Below are 22,269 nucleotides of genomic sequence, written 5' to 3' on the forward strand. Positions count from 1 at the left end.
ATCTCCATTCAGTGTACCAAACGTATCCAGAGTAGTTACATGCAACTGCTCAATTAGATGTCATGGTTGTTAAAATTAAGATCCTTCGTAAATTTGTGAAAAAGTCAACTAAATGTGATTAAGAATTGCAAGAATTTTTTCTCCATAAAAAACATAAAAGACAAAATCATGAGTAATAATTGTTAAAAGAATAAATTTTACAAAAAATCATTTTACAAATTAAAATTTCATTTACACAATAAGATGATATATTTGATGGAGATCCTTATTTTAATCTTGACTTTCTAATAAATAGTTCAGATCATACCATGTCATTAATCCACTAACAAAAACCTAAAAATAGTGATGCCACAGCCACATTGTGCAGAGGAAAAATAAAAGTGACAGCAATTATTTCCCAAATATAAGGGTGACTAAATTGGATATCCTAGGAAGGAAACAATCAACCTACATTCCTATAAAGGACTAAGTTAGAGGGGGTTTAGTCATAGGTTCTCGAATTGCCAACGAGGCTCGAGCTCATGTCCTCACTTAATTTTGGAAAACAAGAGTGTCATGCTTTAGATAATCCCGTGAATATGGCGTGATGGAGAGAAACAAGGTAAATGGGGACAAATAAGGATGTGTACGAGAAGTGGTCTATATATGCTCCAGGTGCCAAGTTAAGCTAGGGGATTCAATGCACCACTACATGGGAATCAGGTCGAATGGGGATACCTAATTCAAAATTAGGAATTCTATTTTTGGTATTTCTTACTCTTCCATGTTCAACTCTTAGAGATTATTTTCTCCCTTTTTCTTTCTAAAGGGAACCCCCTTTTTAATGAAGAATTGCTAGATTGCTTCTATTTAAAGACAAAAGTTGCAAGAATTTTATATATATATTTATATATCTATGGTAACCTTATAAACACATCATCTTCTTCCATAATCCCTCCAACCCACCATCGTTATGTTATTCTCTACATGCCACGCCAACCAATCAAGAGCCCTAAACCCTATCCATGGTCAAGCTAGAAATGCTAGTTCAATGTTAGTTTTTGTTAACGAGAATGATGAGATATTTCATATTGTTCGTTTACAAACCTGGCGATTATGTCCATTGCTACCTTCGTTTTAGGTTTTAGTTCCAAGACTCATATGCTTATTGAATCTTTTTCAATTACTGGAAATAAATTTTCTTTCTAGTTGCATTGTCTTGCCTCTTGCTCAATAAAAGACCAGACATTTACATTCTCAAAATCTTCTCTTTCAACCAAAATCGTTGTATACAAAGAGTTCATGATGGTGATACCATCAAAAATAAACTATTCACCAACCTCAAAATCTTCTCTTTCAACCAAAATCGTTGTATACAAAGAGTTTGTGATGGTGATACCATCAGAAATAAACTATTCACCAACCTACCGAACACCAGCTCCCCAATGGAAAAAAAAGGTGACACTGCTGTTTTTTGTGAGCATTCATATGCTTATCCTTTTTTTTTCTCCCATGCAAATATCATACTAGTGAGAGATCTTTATGAGGGAGAACTATTTATCATGTTGGACGGACCATGAAAAATACAATTTTGAAAAAGATCAGGACAAGAGAGACTACCGTCACTGTACAAACCAAATATATGCATCCTGAGCAATAGTCTTCCATAAACAACCCAAACCAAAGGCACTAACTCTAATAGGAAGATAATATTCACTGTGCAACTGAAGACTGCAGCAGAGGCTGAGGGTCATCAACAACCCTCATGGGCTTCCAGTCAGATTCTTCCTTCTTTTGTCTAAGAGAAACAAAGTGAAGTGCATCACTCTGAACTTGATATATATGACAAGCCCATGGGTATGAATCTGGTGCAGACCAAACCTTCTGCTCTTCAAATACCGTCTCCTCAGAAAGTGATTCAGCCACACAGTACACTGAATCAGGTTCTGGCAGTGTGAAATTGGCAACAGCGATGCATCCTGGAGAAACGTATCCCTCTGGAGCCCGTGGATGCCAAATTGATACTGGAGTTGTGTAGTCATCTAAGCAGTTCCTCCATACCTGCCCGTGTAACAAGAGTTTTACTCTGTTTTATAAATTAATGAACCAGAGAGCCTATGGATCTAGTAGTCATGTTAGTGATAAAATCATCAACCACAATATGCAAATATTTGCTCAGTAACTGCCCAGAGTGATGTGATAAAATGGTTTAAGAATAACGGTGAACAAACTCAATCTCTAATGAGCTTATGATGAGCAAGAAATAAAGGTTACACACACACACACACACAGAGTCAGACAATAAGAAGACACATGATCAAGTTTCCAGTCTCTCTTTTCAAATCTCAATTGTATCTTATATATCAACAAAATGATGTCTCACATATAGTTTGTTTCACTTGCTAGCTAGAAATGAAGAGAACTAGCAATTCAAATACTATTGGGCAGCAATAGCCTCATTAAGCATAAAAGGTAGAAAGTGCAAAAGATAGTGCTAGTAAAGTTGGTCATATTATTGTAATTGACAATAAATTTCTTACCAGGTCAAAACCCACTGGAAGAGCAAACAATCTGTCAATATTACGATAAACAGCAGCAACATTCGGAGGATGACTACCAACACGAGCAATGTCCCCAATTGACACATACCTGAAGGAAACAAAGCCATTTTAAAGTTTCATGTATGATATTGAGCATAATAGAAGCATCAGATGTTGCAAAAGCATAATTTCTAAAGCTCGAAAAATGAATTCAGATTCCTATCTTAGATTCACGTTTTTAATTATTTGAATTAAGTTAAGCTCACAACTTACAGAGCAGAGGCATTTTTTTCTTGGGTTGTACTGTACAAGAACAATAGGAATTGAACCTAATAAGATCTACCCTCCACCCTTTTATCACATTAGCTTTATAACTCTAGTCATCTGTATTTTATCAATATTCTGTCCTTTTCCAATCAACCAACAATGTCAAGGAAGCTTCTGGAACTAAATCAAGTTCCTCTGCAACAAGTAACCGAAAAATTATACTTTTTTTTTTTTAAGTAAGAAAGATGTATATTTAAGAAGCTACCTCATGAAAATAACATAAGGCAGAACAAGGAATACAGAGAAGGAAACAAACATGAAAAAACAACAGAACAAACAACAACCAACAAAGAACTAAGAACAAAGGAGAGAATTAAGGAACAAAGGGAGAGAATCATTAGAGGTGAGTCCCCAAGCCCTAGACCAATCAAAAAGAGAACCACGTAACCGAAAAATTATACAAAAACTCCATCTGCTCTCTTCAAGAGAATAGAATATATCACTTCTAAGAAGCTCTTAATGCAAATCTAAACATTTGGTTTTTAGTGAAACCGAACTGGGACCGAACTGGGGCTGTGGCCAACAATAAAACACATGCACAGTAGAAACTAAACAGGTCCTACAAGTAATTTATAGAAAGTTGCAAAAGTTATGGTCGCTGTAAAAGAGAAGAAAGTGCAATGACTTCATATGAACTCAAATGAAGAAAAACAAAATAGATTATGCAATTACCCATCTGGGCAAACAGGTCTCCAAATGCTACACAATCCACCATCTTGCATAACCTGAAAAACAAAATGACATTTCATTATTGTGACTGCAGCATTACAGAAATGTAAAATCTCTAATGCCTTGCATAATTTACCAGGAGAAGGAAAAAAAAAACTTGAATGGTAATTAGTAGAAAACCTGTTTTTTGCACAATGTGCATCGCTCTTTTGATTCTTGTTCACTACTCCAGATCTTCAAAAAGTTGACGCTATGTTTAACAAATCTTCTCTCATCAGATGCTGAACTATTTGAAGAGAGCCCTCTCAACTTTAAAATAGATTTGTTTGGAGTTTGTGGTTCTCTCCCATCAGCTTCACTCCAAGCAAAATACACATGTCTTTGGCTTGAAGGAACCTGAGAATGGAAAATACTATTCAGAATATCAACAGACTCTTTCACAAGAAATTAAAGTTTATGCTTGCGACTAACATTTAGAATTAGGATTTTCCTGTCAAACTCGTATGCTTTCCACATCTTATGTACTACTGAACAGATCCTAACCGCTTGAGGTTCTCTTCCCTCTAATTCTTCAACTCCACACTTGATGACACGGACAAAATTTTCTGATCTCCTAAAATTTTTGAGATGGAGGATCAAGTGAGAAGGCTGGTTACATCCTGCCTTTGCCAATTCCACTGCCATGAGCTCTTCCCATGGAATGTCCCACATAATTTTGCAAGGTTTTTTATCCAACTTGTCTCGAGCCAGACACTAAATTGAAGATGAGAAAGCATGAGTGGATATCAAGCACACATAAATCATAGAGTCAATTTATTTATTTTTAATGTTTGGTAACTGACTTCAAACGTAATCAATAAGGTATCAACAGATAAGAGTCCTTTGCTAACCTGTAGCAGAATGACTCGTTTATTGGTCACTAGAACAATCCTGTTGTAAGGAACAAAAAAATGCTCTTCATAATAATCAGACCAAGCAAATTTTGAGGGCTCCTTGAAAATTTCAGTACAACCAAAATGCCGACTTGCTTCTGCAAGGAACAGTATCATCTAGAAACAAGAGAGAGAGATGAAGAAACATCAAGAATTTTACTGACAGATTTCCTACAAACACAATTGATCAACCAACAGATAATGATTCAAATTACATGCATACATCTCTTTTAAGTTTCTAAACCAAGCTGTTATTTTAAGTAAAGAATTGCAGATATAATAATTTCAGAACTCCAAAGCCACTAAGTCACACAGAGTTAGCCCAATATTTCACCTCTCAACTTTCAAAATCTATATAGAAGGTTGATTTATTATTGCCTAATTAAGGTTGTAGAGTGTACAGGGTGCATACTCTACTGACGAGTTACATGCAAATGAAAAGAAATTCAATGTAGCACATAAAATTAACAGAAAAGCAATGGCAATTGTACCTGTCCTGTAGCTTCTCTCTCACAATACTCTCTAAGTACACCATCGGCATGGATAGCCCTTGGGTTTCTGATTCTTTCGTAAGTGGTCTTGCTACTGAATACCTCTAAGCATTTGGAACAACTTGCACCAATTCCTTCAACAGTCAACGAGAAAAAATCTAATGCCCCACTCACTGGTTGTACAACAAATCCTAGAAAAGCATGTCCAAGCCCACGAGCAAGGCCCAAGACACCATTCTCTCGGGCACTCTCAACAGGCTTTGTAACCACTCCAGACACCCCAAAAGCAACACCTTGTGCAAGAGCTTCAGTTCCTTGAATAATTCCATCACCCACCCCGGTGATTCTCCTTGACCAGACCTGATCCCATACTGTATCAGATTTCCGATTTACATTGCACTACTAGGTTTGCTGCTTAAGAGAGAAAAATTTACCTGCTTTGAACGTAATTGCAGAAACTGCCCATCTGTTGAAAGTTCTGCAAATCCTTTACTAAGAGAAGCCAATGTTGAACTTGTCATACCAAGAACATCTATTGAAAATATCAAATGTAAAGGATTGTGGATCAGATCCCTCCAGATTCGGTTTCCAATGGCAGGAACAATGGAACTTTTCCGCATGAATCTGTCTCTCTGCATCACCCTCCTTAGATGCACCTGGAATGAAGGAATTCCAATGTTATAGGGACCAGTAACCATATATCAATAACATCTTTAAGGAAAATATTGCAACATTCAGTGCTATCTCCAATTCTAGTCATTAACTCAGAAAATGGAGTTTGCAGCATTAAATAAATAAATAAATAAATTTTTTCAAAAAGGAATAACTTGTATCTTAACCTCACACTTACATAGTAAATTTTCTCCTTGAGATGTTAAAAGAATGTAGCATAATATATATGTATGTATGTATATATATATATATATATATTTTTTTTTATAAGAGCAAATTATTATTGTGCCCATACAAAATACTACAGAATTTGATTGGCAAAACACACTCTGGTAGAAAATAATTTTTTTTGATGACATAGAACCTCACCAAGGAAGGGCCTTTTGGACCCACCCCTGGAGAGTAAACCATGGATACATGACCCCACTCACCAGAATCATGTATCAGGCAATCTAGGAGAAGTGCCATTGGGGGATCAAACCCAGAATGTTTGGGTCTACAACTCATCCCAAGCCTCCAACCACTAGGCCACTAGGTTTATAAGACGGTAACAGATATGTCCTGTATTGGAGACAATATTGTTTTTGAAACTAGAAAATAAATTTTGTTATATTAATTGTCCTAAAAGCTCGCACTATTAGTAGATGAATAATTTAATCACTTAACCTCACCATAATCTAACAAAGTTATATTATTTCTTCTTTTGAGAGATTTTTCCTGTTGCAAGGACCAATGGATTTTACTTGGGACCAATTCTCAAGTTCAGGCAGGTTGCTAGGCCATATCAAGCGTTACATTGGTGATGAGAACTGAAATCTTCACAGTATAATAATTAACACTTCCAGAGGTCCTCTACTTTAAAAAGAAATGCAAAAGGAAGAGTATAGAATTTTGCCATTAACTTACATCCAAGAGTCTCAGCAGTAATTACAAATGGTAGCTGGAATTGTTACTGGATAGACAGTAGAGTGTAGCTGAATTGAGAATGATAAGATGGGGATAATGGAAATAAATGAAAAGATAGGATTCAAAATGGAGAAATTCTTAACTTAAAGATAGGGGTAATCCCTATTGATGAAAAGATAAGAGAAAGTCGCTTGAAATGGTTTGTTCATGGGTAGAGGAGAGTGATTAATGCACCAGTAAGAAAGATTGAGTTGATTCAAGATAAGGGGAAAAGAGAGAGTAAAGGAAGACCAAAAATAACATTAGTAAAAGTATTTAAAAAGGACATGTTAATTAAGGAAATAATACAGACAATGATTTTGGATAGAATACAATGGAGGATAAGAATATGTGATTGAACTTGACAAATCTTGTTGAGGATCCATAGCAAACCCCGAAAATTTTGGGACTAAAGCTTTATTGTTGTTGTTGTAAATAAAATAGTTAATATACATATTATGAACTCAATCTATGAATGTTATTATGAAGATTAATTGAGCAAGTTTGTACAATAATAGATAGAAGCTGGTCCAATAAACACGTCACATGTGATCTGCCTTATTTTATTACGTCTGACTTTTTTTGCCTTTTTGTTGGCTTGGTAGGACCCACCACACAACCTAATTTTATTGATTCTATAGACTCCCTTCTTGCAAATAGAAAAATTATTCCTTTACTGAAGCCTAACAAACCATTTCACTAAATTATTTATTTAGTCCATCACTAAAATTTAGGAACTTTTAGAGGGGCAATTGCTTCAAGCATCAGAAACTTTTCCCAAGGTGCTCACCTTTAGCACTTAGGTGAGTGGCACTTTGCCACAACACTGCTCAGGATGCAATTGGGTGAAGACTTCCACAATTGTTCAGGAGGTAAAGTCTAATTTTGGCCAAAATGCATGTAATGAACACCAAAATCTAGAAGAGTATTATCTACAACTTTTTCACCTATCTTTGTTCAAATAGAACATCTCCATCCAGGAAAAGAAAGGGAAATGAAACTTAGGTCATCATGGCCAAAATGCACGTAATGTGCACCACACAGTATTATCTAAACCATTTGCATATTATTTTATTAAAATAAATCAACTCCATCCAGGAAAAGAAAAGGAAATCAAATTTTGGTAACATCTCATACTTCCCATTATAAATAACATAGAGGAATTAGAATATGCAATATGGAAGCAATCTGTTTTCCCAGATAAGTCAGCCACCTGACCTGAATCTTGAATGCATTTCCAACAGCTGACAAGATGGGACTCCACACACCTAGAACCCCTTTTGGTCTCTGAACTGGTGCTGTCTCAAGTGACAACTTCAGCCTTAATTCTGAAACATCTATTAGGCTGAAAAAAAATGGGGACCCCCCCCCAAATCTCTCCTTCAAAAAAAAAAAATAATCCTTTAAATTAAGTATTTTGTTTATGTATAGTTTAGCTTCAACTCAAGAAAATGCTCGTTTATATTTGTTTATTTAGTAAATGAGTCTAGCATAAGTTTAAACTCAAATATTAAACAAGTCAGGCTTAAACATAATAACATGCTCGTGAACATGAGCTTAATTTAAAAAATATATTATATGTTTATAACTTTACATGTATAAATATTTAAAATATACTTATATGAGATGGAATTAGATTGTCTAAATTTGGAAATAAGTTTATAAGAGATCAAATTATTATTTGTAACTTAATAACATATATATTTTATTTTGTAGTAAAATTATATACAATTTTTAACAATTCAAGGTTATTAAATCTAATTTTACAGCTTCATAAACTGATATCATCCTATCTTATTAGCTAAAATAATATAATTTCAATTATAATTTAGACATTTTTAAATGACTAAAAATTTAGTTGTAAAATGTAGTAGCTAATGAACAAATTCAAGAAGCTTGTTCGGTAAGAAATGAACGAAGGTTAAACATGTAATCTCATTTGGAGATTAGCTTGAGCTCAACTCGTTCTAAATATAAAATTAGATAGATTTTTTTTTAGAAGAATTCTAGTGTGTATTATCAAGGGAGGTTGTTCAAATCAACTTGAATTAAAAGTATAAGTTTTGGTGGAATATCTTCCATCAAAACAGATATGGCGGCGGCAGTGCGGGGGTGGGTGGTGGAGAATTGCTTTTCTAATGAGTGAATAAGAAACCTCATTACATTGCTTACGAACGTGTGACACATTAAAAACAAAGAAATGCGATGCCAGGTGATGAATCAAGGAAATTCACCAATGAGTCGCACGATACTCTTTTCGCTTGTATGTTAACCTGTACGAAACAAAGGAGAAAACCTATCGAAGGGCACCGGTGTGGTGCCGGCCAAACACCCTTCGAAGGTTAAGTCAGAAAATATTATCACAACTTTAGAGTGCTAGAGAGGGTTAAATCGTGCGTACCTTGGTTTGTGAGGGTATTGGGGCTTTTATAGTGGCATAAGGTTGACATCCCTTTCTTGGTGCAGAAGTCTTTTCCTTATAGGACTCTCCTTGTAGAATCCTAAACGTGATGAATAGATCTCCTCCTTATATGGAAGATCTTTACTAAATATGTAAGATTTCCGGAGTCCTACTAGTGCAAGGACTCTATTTGGGCCCTTATGAGAGTGGGCCAAAATATCCCCCATGAGGGGTCCAACAGGCCCATGGACAACCAGTCCACCTTCCTTCACTCCGTCTATATCCGGCCCGTTCACATCAGATCCGTCCATTGGAGGCCCGTACAGAAGACGGACTCGCTTATTCGGAAGTCTGCGGCCTATATTCGGCCCGTCCAATCACATAAGACATTCCAAGGTATTTTGTCCCTTTCAATTGCCCCCTCACCCGATGGGTCCGTCAAGAATAATGAACGGACCCATGGGGTGACGGATCTAAAACTCGGTCATGCATCCAGGACACCTATGTCTGTGAATTTTCATCCGTACACTGCTGGATCAGGAGCTAATGCATTAATGTGTTGTGCCAAGTGTCATCCTGTCAATGGCCGTTGTTTTGGAACGAGGCGTCGCTTCGTCTTCCGTGCACTTCTATTATAAATATCAATCCTCCGCCCCTCATTTCTCCACTTGTTGCTGGAAGAAATTGTCAGAGCGAGTCCGTTACATCTGTCAGAGAACAGTCCGTTCACTCACACATCCGTCGCCTTCCACATCTTGCTCCAATCTTCTGGTGAGTTATTTCATATCCGTCCTCTCTTTTTTCTTTTGATTTTATTTATACTTCATGTGCCCGTCGTTCTTTCCAACCCCGTCAGAGTCTTAGGTTCTGTCATTACTTGTAGGCCATGTCTAGTGCGTCAAGTAATCAGTCGGTCATTCGTGAAGGGGCGAATTACGAAGGGGTATACCCGTCAGGTCCCAAAGACCACGATGTCCCGAGCGAGAGTAGTCCGTCATCATCTTCCTCGTCCTCAACACATGAGGGCCTGGAGATGATCGAAATCCAAGAGGGATCAGACGACGAAGAGCTACTGGTGAGGTCCGTCGTGGGGGTTGATGGACTTAGGGAGTTCATCTTGCCCCCAGAGTGGACGGTTCACGCCTTTACGTCAACCATCAAGGAGGGTCACTTCAATACACTTAGGGACCGCTACCAAATTCCAGACCACATCCCACTCCGTCTACCTTATAAGTCAGAAAAATGTTATTAAGAAGGAGTTGACGGAGTGGGTGTGTACGAGCAAGTGCTTAAAGCTGGTCTGAGGTTCCCGTTGAGTTCGCTACATCGCGAACTCTTAAACTATTTAGGCATATCCATCAGCCAGGTGTCCCCCAACGCCTGGAGAGTCTTTATTGCTATGGAGGTTCTGTACGGAGCCATGTCGGACGGCGGGAGGAGGCTTTCAATAAAAGAGTTCCTCCATTGCTACCGTCCGGACGTGATAGACAAGTCGAGGGGCATGTACAGCTTCGTCCCTAGGAGCCCCGTCCTGAAAGTCATTTATGAAACCCCGGACTCAAATAGGGACTGGAAGAGTCGTTACTTTTTTATGGAAGGAGAGGATTGGATGTGTCATCTAGGGGAGACGGATTTCATGCCCGTCGACACAGTTTGGGGCATTTTAAACTCATCTGGTATGGTCCGTCATAAATCACTCCGTACATCTTAGTAACTTTGTAATGTTTCTAACCTCCGTCTTCTATGGTTCAGTTCGACGGCGTCCCCAAATTACACTTGAGGAATTCAGTTTCCTTGAGAGAATTTTTTCCAAGACAACACCAGAGGAGCGGATGTGGGCCAAGCTCTTCAACCTCAATACTATTCACTGGTATTGTGACGGTCCTGATCCCACCCCAGTGGCTTTAAAGTACGAGAAACAGACCCGTCTGCGTAAGTCCGTCTACCCTCATGACTTTTTTTTGCGTCATTATTATTTTTTCTTAGTCTGTCATCCTTTTTCAGAGATGGAAGATGCAAAGAGACGAGTAGCCATAAGACTTCAAGCTGCGAAGAACAAACAGACTGGAACGAACCCCATGGGGACGGGCTCTAGTAAGCAATCTTTAAAGGGAAAGCTGCCCGTGAAAAGCGACCGTCCACCTAAACAGCCCAAGGTCCCCTTGGACCCGGTCCTCGGCTTGATGGCTGAGGGGAGTAAGTCAGTTACTCCAGCCAAGCACGGTAAGGGCAAAGGGCTGATGACGGGTTAGCCAGGCGAGCAAAAGAAGCCACCCGTCTTACTCCGTGAGGATTCCAAGTATGCCTTGGAGAAGTTGTCGTAGATCATTACCACCGACGACTACGAGGATCTTGGGAATCACTTGACGGAGGCGATGGGGGAGACAGGCCTCTTCAACATTGCCCAGGTAATTACTCCGTCGTCTTTAGTCCATCCGTTCATCATTTTTTGACTTATATTTTTCTTACTCATTTTTGTTGTCCCTCAGGCTATGATCATGATGAAAGGCCTTATGGGACGATGTCTCAACCACGAGACGACCATTGGCCGGATTCGTGAGAAGGCTAAGGTGACGGAGGGGGAGCTGCTCGACCTGAAGGCTTGGAAGGTCACTCAGGAAAAGAAGCTAAGGATGGCCGAGACGGCCCAAGATGAGGCCGCTCAGCTGGTGGAAAGTTTGAAGAAAGACTTGGTGGACAAAGACAATGAAGTCCGTCAGGCCAAGGAGGACGCCGTATGCGAGTACCGTGACTCCGACGCCCTTATTGCAGAGCTGAGTCTGGTTTTCAACGACGGGTTCGACGATGCCCTCCGTCAGGTGAGGAGGTTGTACCCAGAGTTAGACTTATCCACCGTCACCGTCTCTGCCCCCGAGCCGTCCACCTCCCAGCCTGCTCAGTCGGAGGATACTGATGCTCTCTTCGATGAGAACGTCTTTGTCCATGAAGCTCCAATGGATCATATTGCTACGGACAGCCAGGCTAAAGACGTTGGGGACCATCCAGCCAAAGAGGGAGACGGAGCTGAATTATCTTAGTTTATTTTGTAATAACTTAGGTTTTTTTTTTTTTTTTTTTTTTTTTTTTTTTTTTTTTTTTAGCTCCAAGTACAAGTAGGAAACCTCTTTTGGTCTTTGGTCAACAACAGAAACCCCAACAACTCCCAACTCAATTATGAGCTCCACAGGTGCAGCATTGTTCTGCACCATGCTCTGTATTTGAGAATTTCCATGGATTCCAGTCAGTGTTGGGCTTGTAATCTCTTCATGTGAACTTGACCCTGGTGTCCTGCCATCCATGAACCTAGCAACCGTGATATCATCCATTTCAACAACTAGGAAACGCAATCCTAGTTCCTGCTCCTCTGAAGAAATTAATCCATTCCTTTCCAAATTGAGTTTCCAGACATTATTGCTATCATTACCAGCAACTTTAGCATCTATGAATTTTTGGCCATAGGGATCCTCCCAAGAGAAATTGGTGGTTGAAAGAGGTTGCAACTGAATCCAGGAATCTTCACCAAATCCAGACTGGCGAATGCTGATTGTTTTACCACGTGATCTGTTCTCAATTCTGTTTAAGAAAATCTTTTGCATGTGAATCACTGAATGTGTGTGTGTAGAAGCACTGGTAGATTCCTAACATGGATTTTTATTTTGCTAAGTACGTAACTAAGCTTGAAGGGAACGCACCTGATAGGACCATTGGCTGATCCAAGACGGAATACAACGATAAAACGTGATCCCTCTTCATAACCTCGAATTTCTGTTCGCAAAAATCTTCGATCACCGTTGGGCCCCCTCAAAACCAGGAATATGGTATCCTCTTTTACAATTTGTACAGGAAATGACCAATTGGTATCTTCTAATCGGACCTGACGTATGTTATGAAAACTTGACCAAATTAATTTACAATGATTACCTTAAGATCCTTACAGATATAATAATCATGAATGGGAGGGATATTCTACACACATAAAAGTTAGTGATTTCATACATAAAAAATGGAATTACAAACAACGGTGTATTTTCCATAATACAGAAGGATTGGAGAAGCTGCCTGACCATTAAAATTCTCCGATTCCCTCCAATTTTGAGCAAGAAGTGAGACACATAGCATTTAAAAAATCCAATGGTCCCAGAAAACTCATGTTAACTACAAAACAATCAGATAAATGCCAAATGTTTCACACCTAACTTTAAAAGGATTGGCAATTTAAATGGGAAGGGTTCTTCCTCAAGATTAGAAGAACAAACTTATAACATCTCATAACAGCAATAGCCATGCAATTTTTTATCAAATTTTATTAGTTTAATCTAACTCTTGTTTTCTTTTGATTTCTTTTATTTCCCTTCTCTGTGAATCTTGTTTGACAGCTTTTTGAGTTGATATAGGATAAAATTAGGGAATTCGTCTACATGTGCATGTGGTGGGTTAAGATGTAGGAGGATTTGGCGATCAAGGGTCTAGAACTTTTTAAAAGGGTGTTTAGGGTTGAAGAATGAATAGGATTCAGTCAGGAAGAAAAAAAACACGATTTAAGGTTGAAAAGAGGGGGAAAAAATGGATATCAAATTTCCCCACAGTCTGTGAATAGTACTATGAACAGTGTAAATGAACAGTAGCATGAACATGTGCATGCACGGTATCTGTGAAGGGTGACAGAATATCAAAAAGAAAGAAAAAGAGTGAGAGAAAAGAAAGGAAATGCAATAATGCCAACATGCCTCAATGCTAAAATCACTAAATATTTTATTGATCAACTCCTTTTTTGAATACAATCACACACTTGTATAGACCCAAAATCTTAACTTCTAATAGAACTAGGACTCCTACTTTCACTAGTAAACCAAACCCTAATTGAATTAAACCAAAGCCCACACATAAATATTAAATACCCATAAACTAAATAAGATTTATTAATTAATAAAATAAAACCTAAGGGCCCACAACTATGGTCTGTACCCAACAATTACAGAATTACTAAAATATCCTTGACTCTAGAATAACCAATAAAACATAAAATAAAATATAAAAACATAATTAACTACCATGGATACTTCTTCTTGGACTTTGCCTTAAACTTAGGCTTCCAAAGTGGATATTGCTTCTCTAACCACTCTATGGACTGGATTTTGCTCTTATAACAGATTTTATGCAGGATGAACCAAAATTTTGCAATAGAAACTAAATAACAGGAAAATTAAAGATAAATAACCAAAAAGTCAAAACCTAGGCCTGCTTGGAGTTAGCACACAGCATGAGAAAACCACTAGGAGTCAACACCTAGGGTTGGCTAGAGTTGGCAACAAACCATGGAGACAATTTCAATAGAAATTTTATTCATCAAAATCCCTTTGATAGGAGTACAAAACTTTCCTCATTTGGACTACTAAACTCTAAATCTAATTGACGTACCCACTTATCATGGGAGCCATTACACACTTCTACCAAGAAAGTCTTGCCACAGCAACCAAATTAAATATCTAGCCATACACTCATGATTCTTACCAAACACAATCCCAATATGGGAAAGCATTCAAAACTTGATATAATATCAAATTCCAAAAGGTGTGACATTTCAATGTAAATTGATAGTAAAAAATCTTTAAGTAGGTAAAGTCACACTGATGAGTGGTGAAACATGCATAGGAGGTTAACAGTACTGCAACAGCAACCAGTCTACTAACCTGGAGCTTATCCAAACCACCTGTTTCATGATGTACAAAGGATATTCTTGAATCAGAAGCACGAAGAACCTTAGGTGCATCTTCACTGCAAAACTTAATAAGTATGTCTTCGCCAAGTCTGTTTGTAAATGTCATGAATGGTCGGACAGAAATTACCTAAGAACAGGATAACAAGTCAGAAACTACATAACTTAACATGATTTATATGAAGCTCCCAACTTCTTAACTACCTTTGTAGGAACAGATTGATAAGCGCATGGTTTTGTAGAGATAAAAAGCTGTATGCAGTTGCCATCAGCATCATAAGCATAGAGATTTAATGATCCATCCTAAAGACAAAAGAAAATTTGCTCTTAACAAACATTCTATCTTTGCTTGAAAATATGATGACATCAAATAGGATTGATATTGAAAATACCATGTCACCAAGAGGAGAAAGATCTTCAACAGGTCCAAAATGTTCTTGGCCAGATTGAGAAATTGACACTGCGAGACCCAACATATTAAAATTCAAAGCAGGAGCTAATGTGCAACCTTCAATTATTTCTTCTTCAGTTATCTCCTCCAATAATACTTCAACATAAATATTAAATACCCATAAACTAAATAAGATTTATTAATTAATAAAATAAAACCTAAGGGCCCACAACTATGGTCTGTACCCAACAATTACAGAATTACTAAAATATCCTTGACTCTAGAATAACCAATAAAACATAAAATAAAATATAAAAACATAATTAACTACCATGGATACTTCTTCTTGGACTTTGCCTTAAACTTAGGCTTCCAAAGTGGATATTGCTTCTCTAACCACTCTATGGACTGGATTTTGCTCTTATAACAGATTTTATGCAGGATGAACCAAAATTTTGCAATAGAAACTAAATAACAGGAAAATTAAAGATAAATAACCAAAAAGTCAAAACCTAGGCCTGCTTGGAGTTAGCACGCAGCATGAGAAAACCACTAGGAGTCAACACCGAGGGTTGGCCAGAGTCGGCACCAAACCATGGAGACAATTTCAATAGAAATTTTATTCATCAAAATCCCTTTGATAGGAGTACAAAACTTTCCTCATTTGGACTACTAAACTCTAAATCTAATCGACGTACCCACTTATCATGGGAACCATTACACACTTCTACCAAGAAAGTCTTGCTACAGCAACCAAATTAAATATCTAGCCATACACTCATGATTCTTACCAAACACAATCCCAATATGGAAAAGCATTCAAAACTTGATATAATATTAAATTCAAAAGGGTGTGACATTTCAAGGTAAATTGATCGTAAAAATCTTTAAGTAGGTAAAGTCACACTGATGAGTGGTGAAACATGCATAGGAGGTTAACAGTACTGCAACAGCAACCAGTCTACTAACCTGGAGCTTATCTAAACCACCTGTTTCATGATGTACAAAGGATATTCTTGAATCAGAAGCACGAAGAACCTTAGGTGCATCTTCACTGCAAAACTTAATAAGTATGTCTTCGCCAAGTCTGTTTGTAAATGTCATGAATGGTCGGACAGAAATTACCTAAGAACAGGATAACAAGTCAGAAACTACATAACTTAACATGATTTATATGAAGCTCCCAACTTCTTAACTACCTTTGTAGGAACAGATTGATAAGCGCATGGTTTTGTAGAGATAAAAAGCTGTATGCAGTTGCCATCAGCATCATAAGCATAGAGATTTAATGATCCATCCTAAAGACAAAAGAAAATTTGCTCTTAGCAAACATTCTATCTTTGCTTGAAAATATGATGACATCAAATAGGATGGATATTGAAAATACCATGTCACCAAGAGGAGAAAGATCTTCAACAGGTCCAAAATGTTCTTGGCCAGATTGAGAAATTGACACTGCGAGACCCAACATATTAAAATTCAAAGCAGGAGCTAATGTGCAACCTTCAATTATTTCTTCTTCAGTTATCTCCTCCAATAATACTTCGTTTCTCTTCTTAGACAGAAAATGAAGACCAATCCTTGTATCTTTCTTCCCTGACAAATCTAGGAGCCTAAATGTAAGTGGGGGACATCTAGCAACTTCAAACCAATAAGGAGCATAGACTCTAACAATCTTTGCCAGCAATGGCTGTTCTTGGTCATAATTCTTCTCAAGAATGACTTGAACAATCCTGAATATGTCATTATTTAGGAGCACAATAGAAAAAAGAAAAAGAAAAAGAAAAAGAAAAGAAAAGACGTCAATATATAGGCAAAAGTTAAACAATACACGGAACTTAATAAGGAAAAGATTAAACAATAAAAAAAAGTGTGAGATAAAGTGTGAAGCAGATATTGGAACCTTCCAGATATTGAACTTCTCAAACTTAATGTTTTAGATGGAATTTGATGAGGATCAGATAAAGGAACAGCTTCCTATAACAACCAAAAAAAAAAAAAAAATTAAAGGGTCAAACGTGACTACTATATCTGAAGAAAGAAAACATTCCAGCAGAAAAGGCACAAGAATACAACTCTTACATGCATAGGAAGCCATCCTCTTTGCGGAAGTAGTGAGAAGAACAATGGATTTCTTATGTCAGCACTGTAAACCTTTTCAGTTTTTCCTGGACCAAATATTCCTCTAGAACAGTCAACAAAATGACCACTTGGTTGCATCTCAAGAACAGAATATTCAGCTGTAAGGGGAAGAAAATTCGTAATAGACAATGGAGACTTGACGGCAAGAGTCCAGTCCTGAATAGGATCACAATTGATGTCTTTAGCAATCTCTGTTGATTGTATGCTCAAGCAGAACCACAATTTATGTGAACCACTTGATGAAGTTCCACTTATCCGGGTGCAGTATAACAGCTCCTCAGACTCGATAAGGGTTGATACACATAGTTCAGAACATACATTTGGCTTACCAGAATCCTTTTGACCAGGCCTATCCACTACAGAACTCCAAGTATATTCACTAGGATCAATGGAACTATAAGGTCTTAATTGCAAGACATACATTCCAGATTGTGACAAACCAGACAGAGGAAGGGGCACAGTGTCTCCAGGTTTCAGTAGTCCTACAGAAATGTCCTTTAATTCACGTATTATTTGTTTTCTACTCCTGATCCATCTCCTTTGCCTTGCGTGGTTCCCTAACTTTGAAGGATCAAAAGAATTGGGCCATTTTAGCCTTTGAACATCTGGACCATAAACCCAACCATCAGCATCATTGGTAGATGCCTTGTCCAAATGCCAATCATCAATCCATTCCCAACCCATTGGTAACTCAACCTCATAAATTTCCTGCAAAATCAATGGTGTTTAGACACAAGCTCACAGCTCCAAAATCAGTCATTGAACTTGGCCTATAAAAGGTCTTTAACATCTGAATTATGTCATTTTTTTTTTCTAACAATGTAAAGCTGGAATATATTTATATATATATATATATAAATAGAAACAATTCATTACATTGTTATGCATTCATCGTTCCAATGCACATTTGCAATGATTAAATGTTATGATTGCGCGCTATATGATAATGAATTACAAAGTCGTGTTATTGACACCCAGTCAAATCAAGGTCCACCATGTTGGTGACATTCAGCCCAAAAGCTAAGTGGTTAAGAGATATTTTTCGGGGCAAGGGGGGGAAGCCTCTAGTAACCTGAACCAAGCAGGGACCTTGAACAGGTAGAATAGTAATGTGGGACATTGTCCATGGTTATTGGAAGAATTTATTATTATTATTATTATTAAATTTTTTTGTATTTATTTTGGATTTTCTAGAATAGGGTTTCATTTTCCCTGATGGTTAGCAAGGTGACTTGTTTACTGATGTTGGTCAATGTTTACAGCTAGTTGTGAAGTATAGGGTTTTATTTCTCTTGATGATGTGCAAGGTGACCTGTTCATTGATGTTGATGACTGGTTGTGAAGTTAATTTATTTTACTATTATCTGTCCTGATATTACTTATGCTGTTGGTGTGGTTAGTCAGTATTTGCATTCTCCCTGTCAACCTCACTTCAATTCAATTTGTCATATATTGTGTTATCTAAAGGGTAAACTTGGACGAGAACTGTTGTATAAGCCCTTTGTTCTCTATTCGTGATAGGTTTTAGTGATTCTAACAAGATTAGGGAAAAAGCCTCTACACATTGAGGGAGATCACTTCTTATAAGCACATTCCTATGTGCTTCCCTAGGCGATGTGGGACTCTAGAATTGCTTCTCCTACTGGTCCTTTACAATCCACCTCTCTTACGGGCACACACATCCTCTCATGTGGGGCCCATATGTCCAGCTAGGGCATGACTAATATCATTTGTAACAACCCCACCCCCCAACTGTGTAAATATTGTTCATTTTAGAGCCTATACCCCTCATGATTTTATTCTCCTCCCAAAGCATACAACAGTGGGAGAAAGACCTCTACTCATTGAAGGGAGATTATTCTTTATAAGCACATCCCCATGCGCTTCCCCTTACACGTGTGCCCATAACAAGGGTGGATTGCGAAGGACTAGTGGAAGAAGCAATCTTGGAGTCCCACATCACCTGGGAAACACTTAGGGATGTGCTTATAAGGAGTGATCTCCCTTCAATGTGTAGAGACCTTTTCTCCCATTGTTCTGTGCATTGGGAGAGAACAAAACTGTAAGGGGTATAAGCCTCAAAGTGGACAATATCTATATAGTTGGGGTGAGATTATTACATTAAGTGAAAATCACTATTTTCTATCAACTTAAACTTTTGGGACAAGTGGTAGCTCATCGTTACCTTTGTTAGAAGCAATCTCGTCACTTAAAGTAGTAAAAAGCAAAATGTTGTTGCCCGCTCTAATTCTAAAAATGAGGATAAAGCTATCACTCATATTGCTTTTGAGATGTTACACGTCCATTCCCTCCCTCATGACTTGGGTATTGATTGATGCAGGGATTTTAAGGGGGCTTCTGTTTAGGTTTAGAATTGATCAAAGGAAATGCAAGTTGCTTAGAACAAGGACCAAGGTGTGAAAAAACCTTCCTTAGAGAAATCCATCTCTTGAAAATTGCACTAGGCTAATCTATGTAATTGCATTCAAAGACTAATCAAAAAGTAACTACAATCTGGTACTTATACTAGTTGTTTGGCATTAGTAGCCTTCTATATGCTTGACAAGTGTCTAAATCCTATTGGCAAATGCTTAAGAAATCATATAACTAACTGGTTACAAGAGAATTAGGATGCAAATCCTTGAAACACCATGCATCATTGATGTTCATGTAGATGTATTATGACAATAGGCTGCTATATTTATTGCTAAAAATCTTGCTCTCTAGGAGCGTATCAAACATATCAAAGTTGACTGTTGCTTTATTCAAGATTTGTTGACATGGATATAGGCTATCAATCAGATTTCAGTTTGGTGATATCTCACAAAGCCATTATTTCATGCCCGCTTTCAATGATTGTCTTTTATGCTTGGCGTGTTTGATCTTCATGTTCTATCTTGCAGGGGAGCATTAGTGTTACTTCTTCTTCTTTTTTTCTTTTTTCTTTTTTTTTTCTTTTTTTTTATATTAGCTTTTTATTTGGTATTAGTGTAAGGATATTTTTGTAATCATCCTATACTTCTTTAATATAAATATCTGCTAAGGCAAGGGACCAACTAACATAGCCACAAACCTTTTCTTAAACATCTCCCTTCCCCCCTCAATCTCTTATCATTTAATCTCTCCTAACCCTAATCTCTAATATTGTACAACTCAAATGAAAAAAAAAAAAAGAAGTATAGAATAATCTATATCGAACTAAATTATTTAATGAACTTGGTCACAAGACAACAAAAGAAAAAAGGGGGAAAACTTGGATTTTTTTTTTTCAATTAGCAGCATCAATAAAAGAGAAAGAAAAAAAAAAAAAAACAAAACAAAACAAAACAAAAAAAGTATCCATATTATTCAAGAAAAACTAATGGGTTAATTGGATTTTTTTTTTTCAATTAGCAGCATCAATAAAAGAGAAAGAAAAAAAAAAAAAAACAAAACAAAACAAAACAAAAAAAGTATCCATATTATTCAAGAAAAACTAATGGGTTATGGAACTGAAGAAGAGAAGAAATAAAAATAACAACTTAAGCAGTATAGATGACACCAGCCCTTGTACCCACCTGAACTGGAGATTAAAGGTGACTACATTTGGCATTAGTGATACATCCATCATGTGGTAAAGAAAAAGAGTTGAATGAAGGGGAGGGGGGGTGAGGAATCCCACATGGTATCGGTTCCAAGGCACTAGGGAAACATTTTTTATTAATAACTCACCTTATGGGGGCTTCCACCTTTGGAAACATCTGGGCTTGATTGAACCGAGCTGTCAACCCAGCCAATGGTTGGGTCACACTTTTCAGTTTCAAAAAACTCATCTGTTTTAACATTTCTACCATCAATTTGTAACCCTTTAGAATTACTTGCACCATCTTGTGGTCTCACATTCTCTGTGGAAGCTTTGGATACAAGGCACAAATCAAGTATAAAATCTGTATTGTTATGTACCGAAACCAGAGACCTGATATTCACATATCTGTTCCCATCCTTGACACTTACTTCACTGGCAACAACGTCATTGCCTAACCGCCAACAAGCAGCAGGTGCCGCATAGTTTAGCCTCACAGTAGTCCAAGGCCCTTCTTTGCTGGGACTAATCTGAATATGTCCAGATTTTCTCTTAGCACAGACAGGTTGATTTCTGCTCTCAACTTCAGGTCTGGGTGACATAACTACAGCACATCTTATTCTCCCACATGAACTTCTATTTTTATCACTCTGAATCATATTCTGCATGAATAGTGTTATGTAAGAATTGAATTTTCTAAATAAAAATTTAATATCTAAGGGGTGAACAATAATATATTCAACCTTCCAAGATACATATTAGACAAGCAAATGCGAGAAAAAAAAAATCACCACAGATTCTATCGAGGATAATTCTATCCAGGTCAATTTGCTTTGATAATCATGTGAATATGAACTGTTTTGGATGTTTTCTACTATCTGCTTCAGGGGGGCTGAAAAGTATCCAATCGGATCACCTGAAAAACCAGACAATAAGTTAATAATGAAAAATTATTATTAAAAACAACTACAATGCATGGTTAAAGGAGTTTATTTACAGTGCCTGAAAGATAATGTCTTTGTAAAAAAACTTATTTGTTATTAGGTAAGAGATTTATTTAGAATATTACACGTCTGCAGAATTATAGGAGGGCACAAAACATCCATGTTGTATGATCTCCAGTCAAAACTGCTACCCCAAGGGCTTGAAAGCAAAAGAAATTACAATAACATTACAGTCGTGCCGTTCTGTAGCAGTAGTCTACGAGGCAAGGGAGTGAAGGATAAGGGATATCTTGAAATGGAGAATATGAAAGAATGGAGTAGTAGATTCTGCAGATCCGAGAATTCTGCTATAGCAGACTTGGAAACTATGGTGTTTGGCTGGGATTTCTGGAGGATTGAGGCATATGAGACGAGAAATGAAATTTACGTGGTTTAGGTCAAAATCTTGACACTTGAGCTTAAATAAATGGACTTGAAAAAAAAAAAACCTTGCTGCTGTGACTGAAATCTGAGGGAGATGATTTACCATCCAACTCAAAGAACAAGGATCAAAATCCC

At 37.3% G+C, this 22,269-nt stretch overlaps 1 protein-coding gene across 1 annotated transcript in view; it reads right to left on the reverse strand.

Annotated features, from left to right (window-relative positions):
* Positions 1-1,227: 1,227 nt before the first annotated feature.
* The window catches only part of LOC112023786 (uncharacterized), an 82,843-nt gene continuing 61,801 nt past the window's right edge, over positions 1,228-22,269 (reverse strand). The window contains exons 45-63 of the mRNA XM_065763100.1: positions 21,559-21,683; positions 20,917-21,429; positions 17,146-17,913; positions 16,967-17,040; positions 16,451-16,796; positions 16,263-16,361; positions 16,033-16,188; positions 12,649-12,830; positions 12,059-12,529; positions 9,004-9,307; positions 7,774-7,935; positions 5,373-5,594; positions 4,939-5,298; positions 4,406-4,564; positions 3,987-4,268; positions 3,696-3,911; positions 3,519-3,571; positions 2,520-2,628; positions 1,228-2,040 (exon numbers count right to left, since the gene is read on the reverse strand). Of these exons, the coding sequence (XP_065619172.1) occupies positions 1,693-2,040; positions 2,520-2,628; positions 3,519-3,571; positions 3,696-3,911; positions 3,987-4,268; positions 4,406-4,564; positions 4,939-5,298; positions 5,373-5,594; positions 7,774-7,935; positions 9,004-9,307; positions 12,059-12,529; positions 12,649-12,830; positions 16,033-16,188; positions 16,263-16,361; positions 16,451-16,796; positions 16,967-17,040; positions 17,146-17,913; positions 20,917-21,429; positions 21,559-21,683 (4,949 nt within the window). The 3' untranslated portion in view covers positions 1,228-1,692. The remainder of the gene's footprint in view (positions 2,041-2,519; positions 2,629-3,518; positions 3,572-3,695; positions 3,912-3,986; positions 4,269-4,405; positions 4,565-4,938; positions 5,299-5,372; positions 5,595-7,773; positions 7,936-9,003; positions 9,308-12,058; positions 12,530-12,648; positions 12,831-16,032; positions 16,189-16,262; positions 16,362-16,450; positions 16,797-16,966; positions 17,041-17,145; positions 17,914-20,916; positions 21,430-21,558; positions 21,684-22,269) is intronic.

Source organism: Quercus suber, unplaced genomic scaffold (genome assembly GCF_002906115.3).
Source record: "Quercus suber isolate HL8 unplaced genomic scaffold, Cork oak 2.0 scaffold_492, whole genome shotgun sequence".
In the NCBI taxonomy this organism is placed as follows: Eukaryota; Viridiplantae; Streptophyta; class Magnoliopsida; order Fagales; family Fagaceae; genus Quercus; species Quercus suber.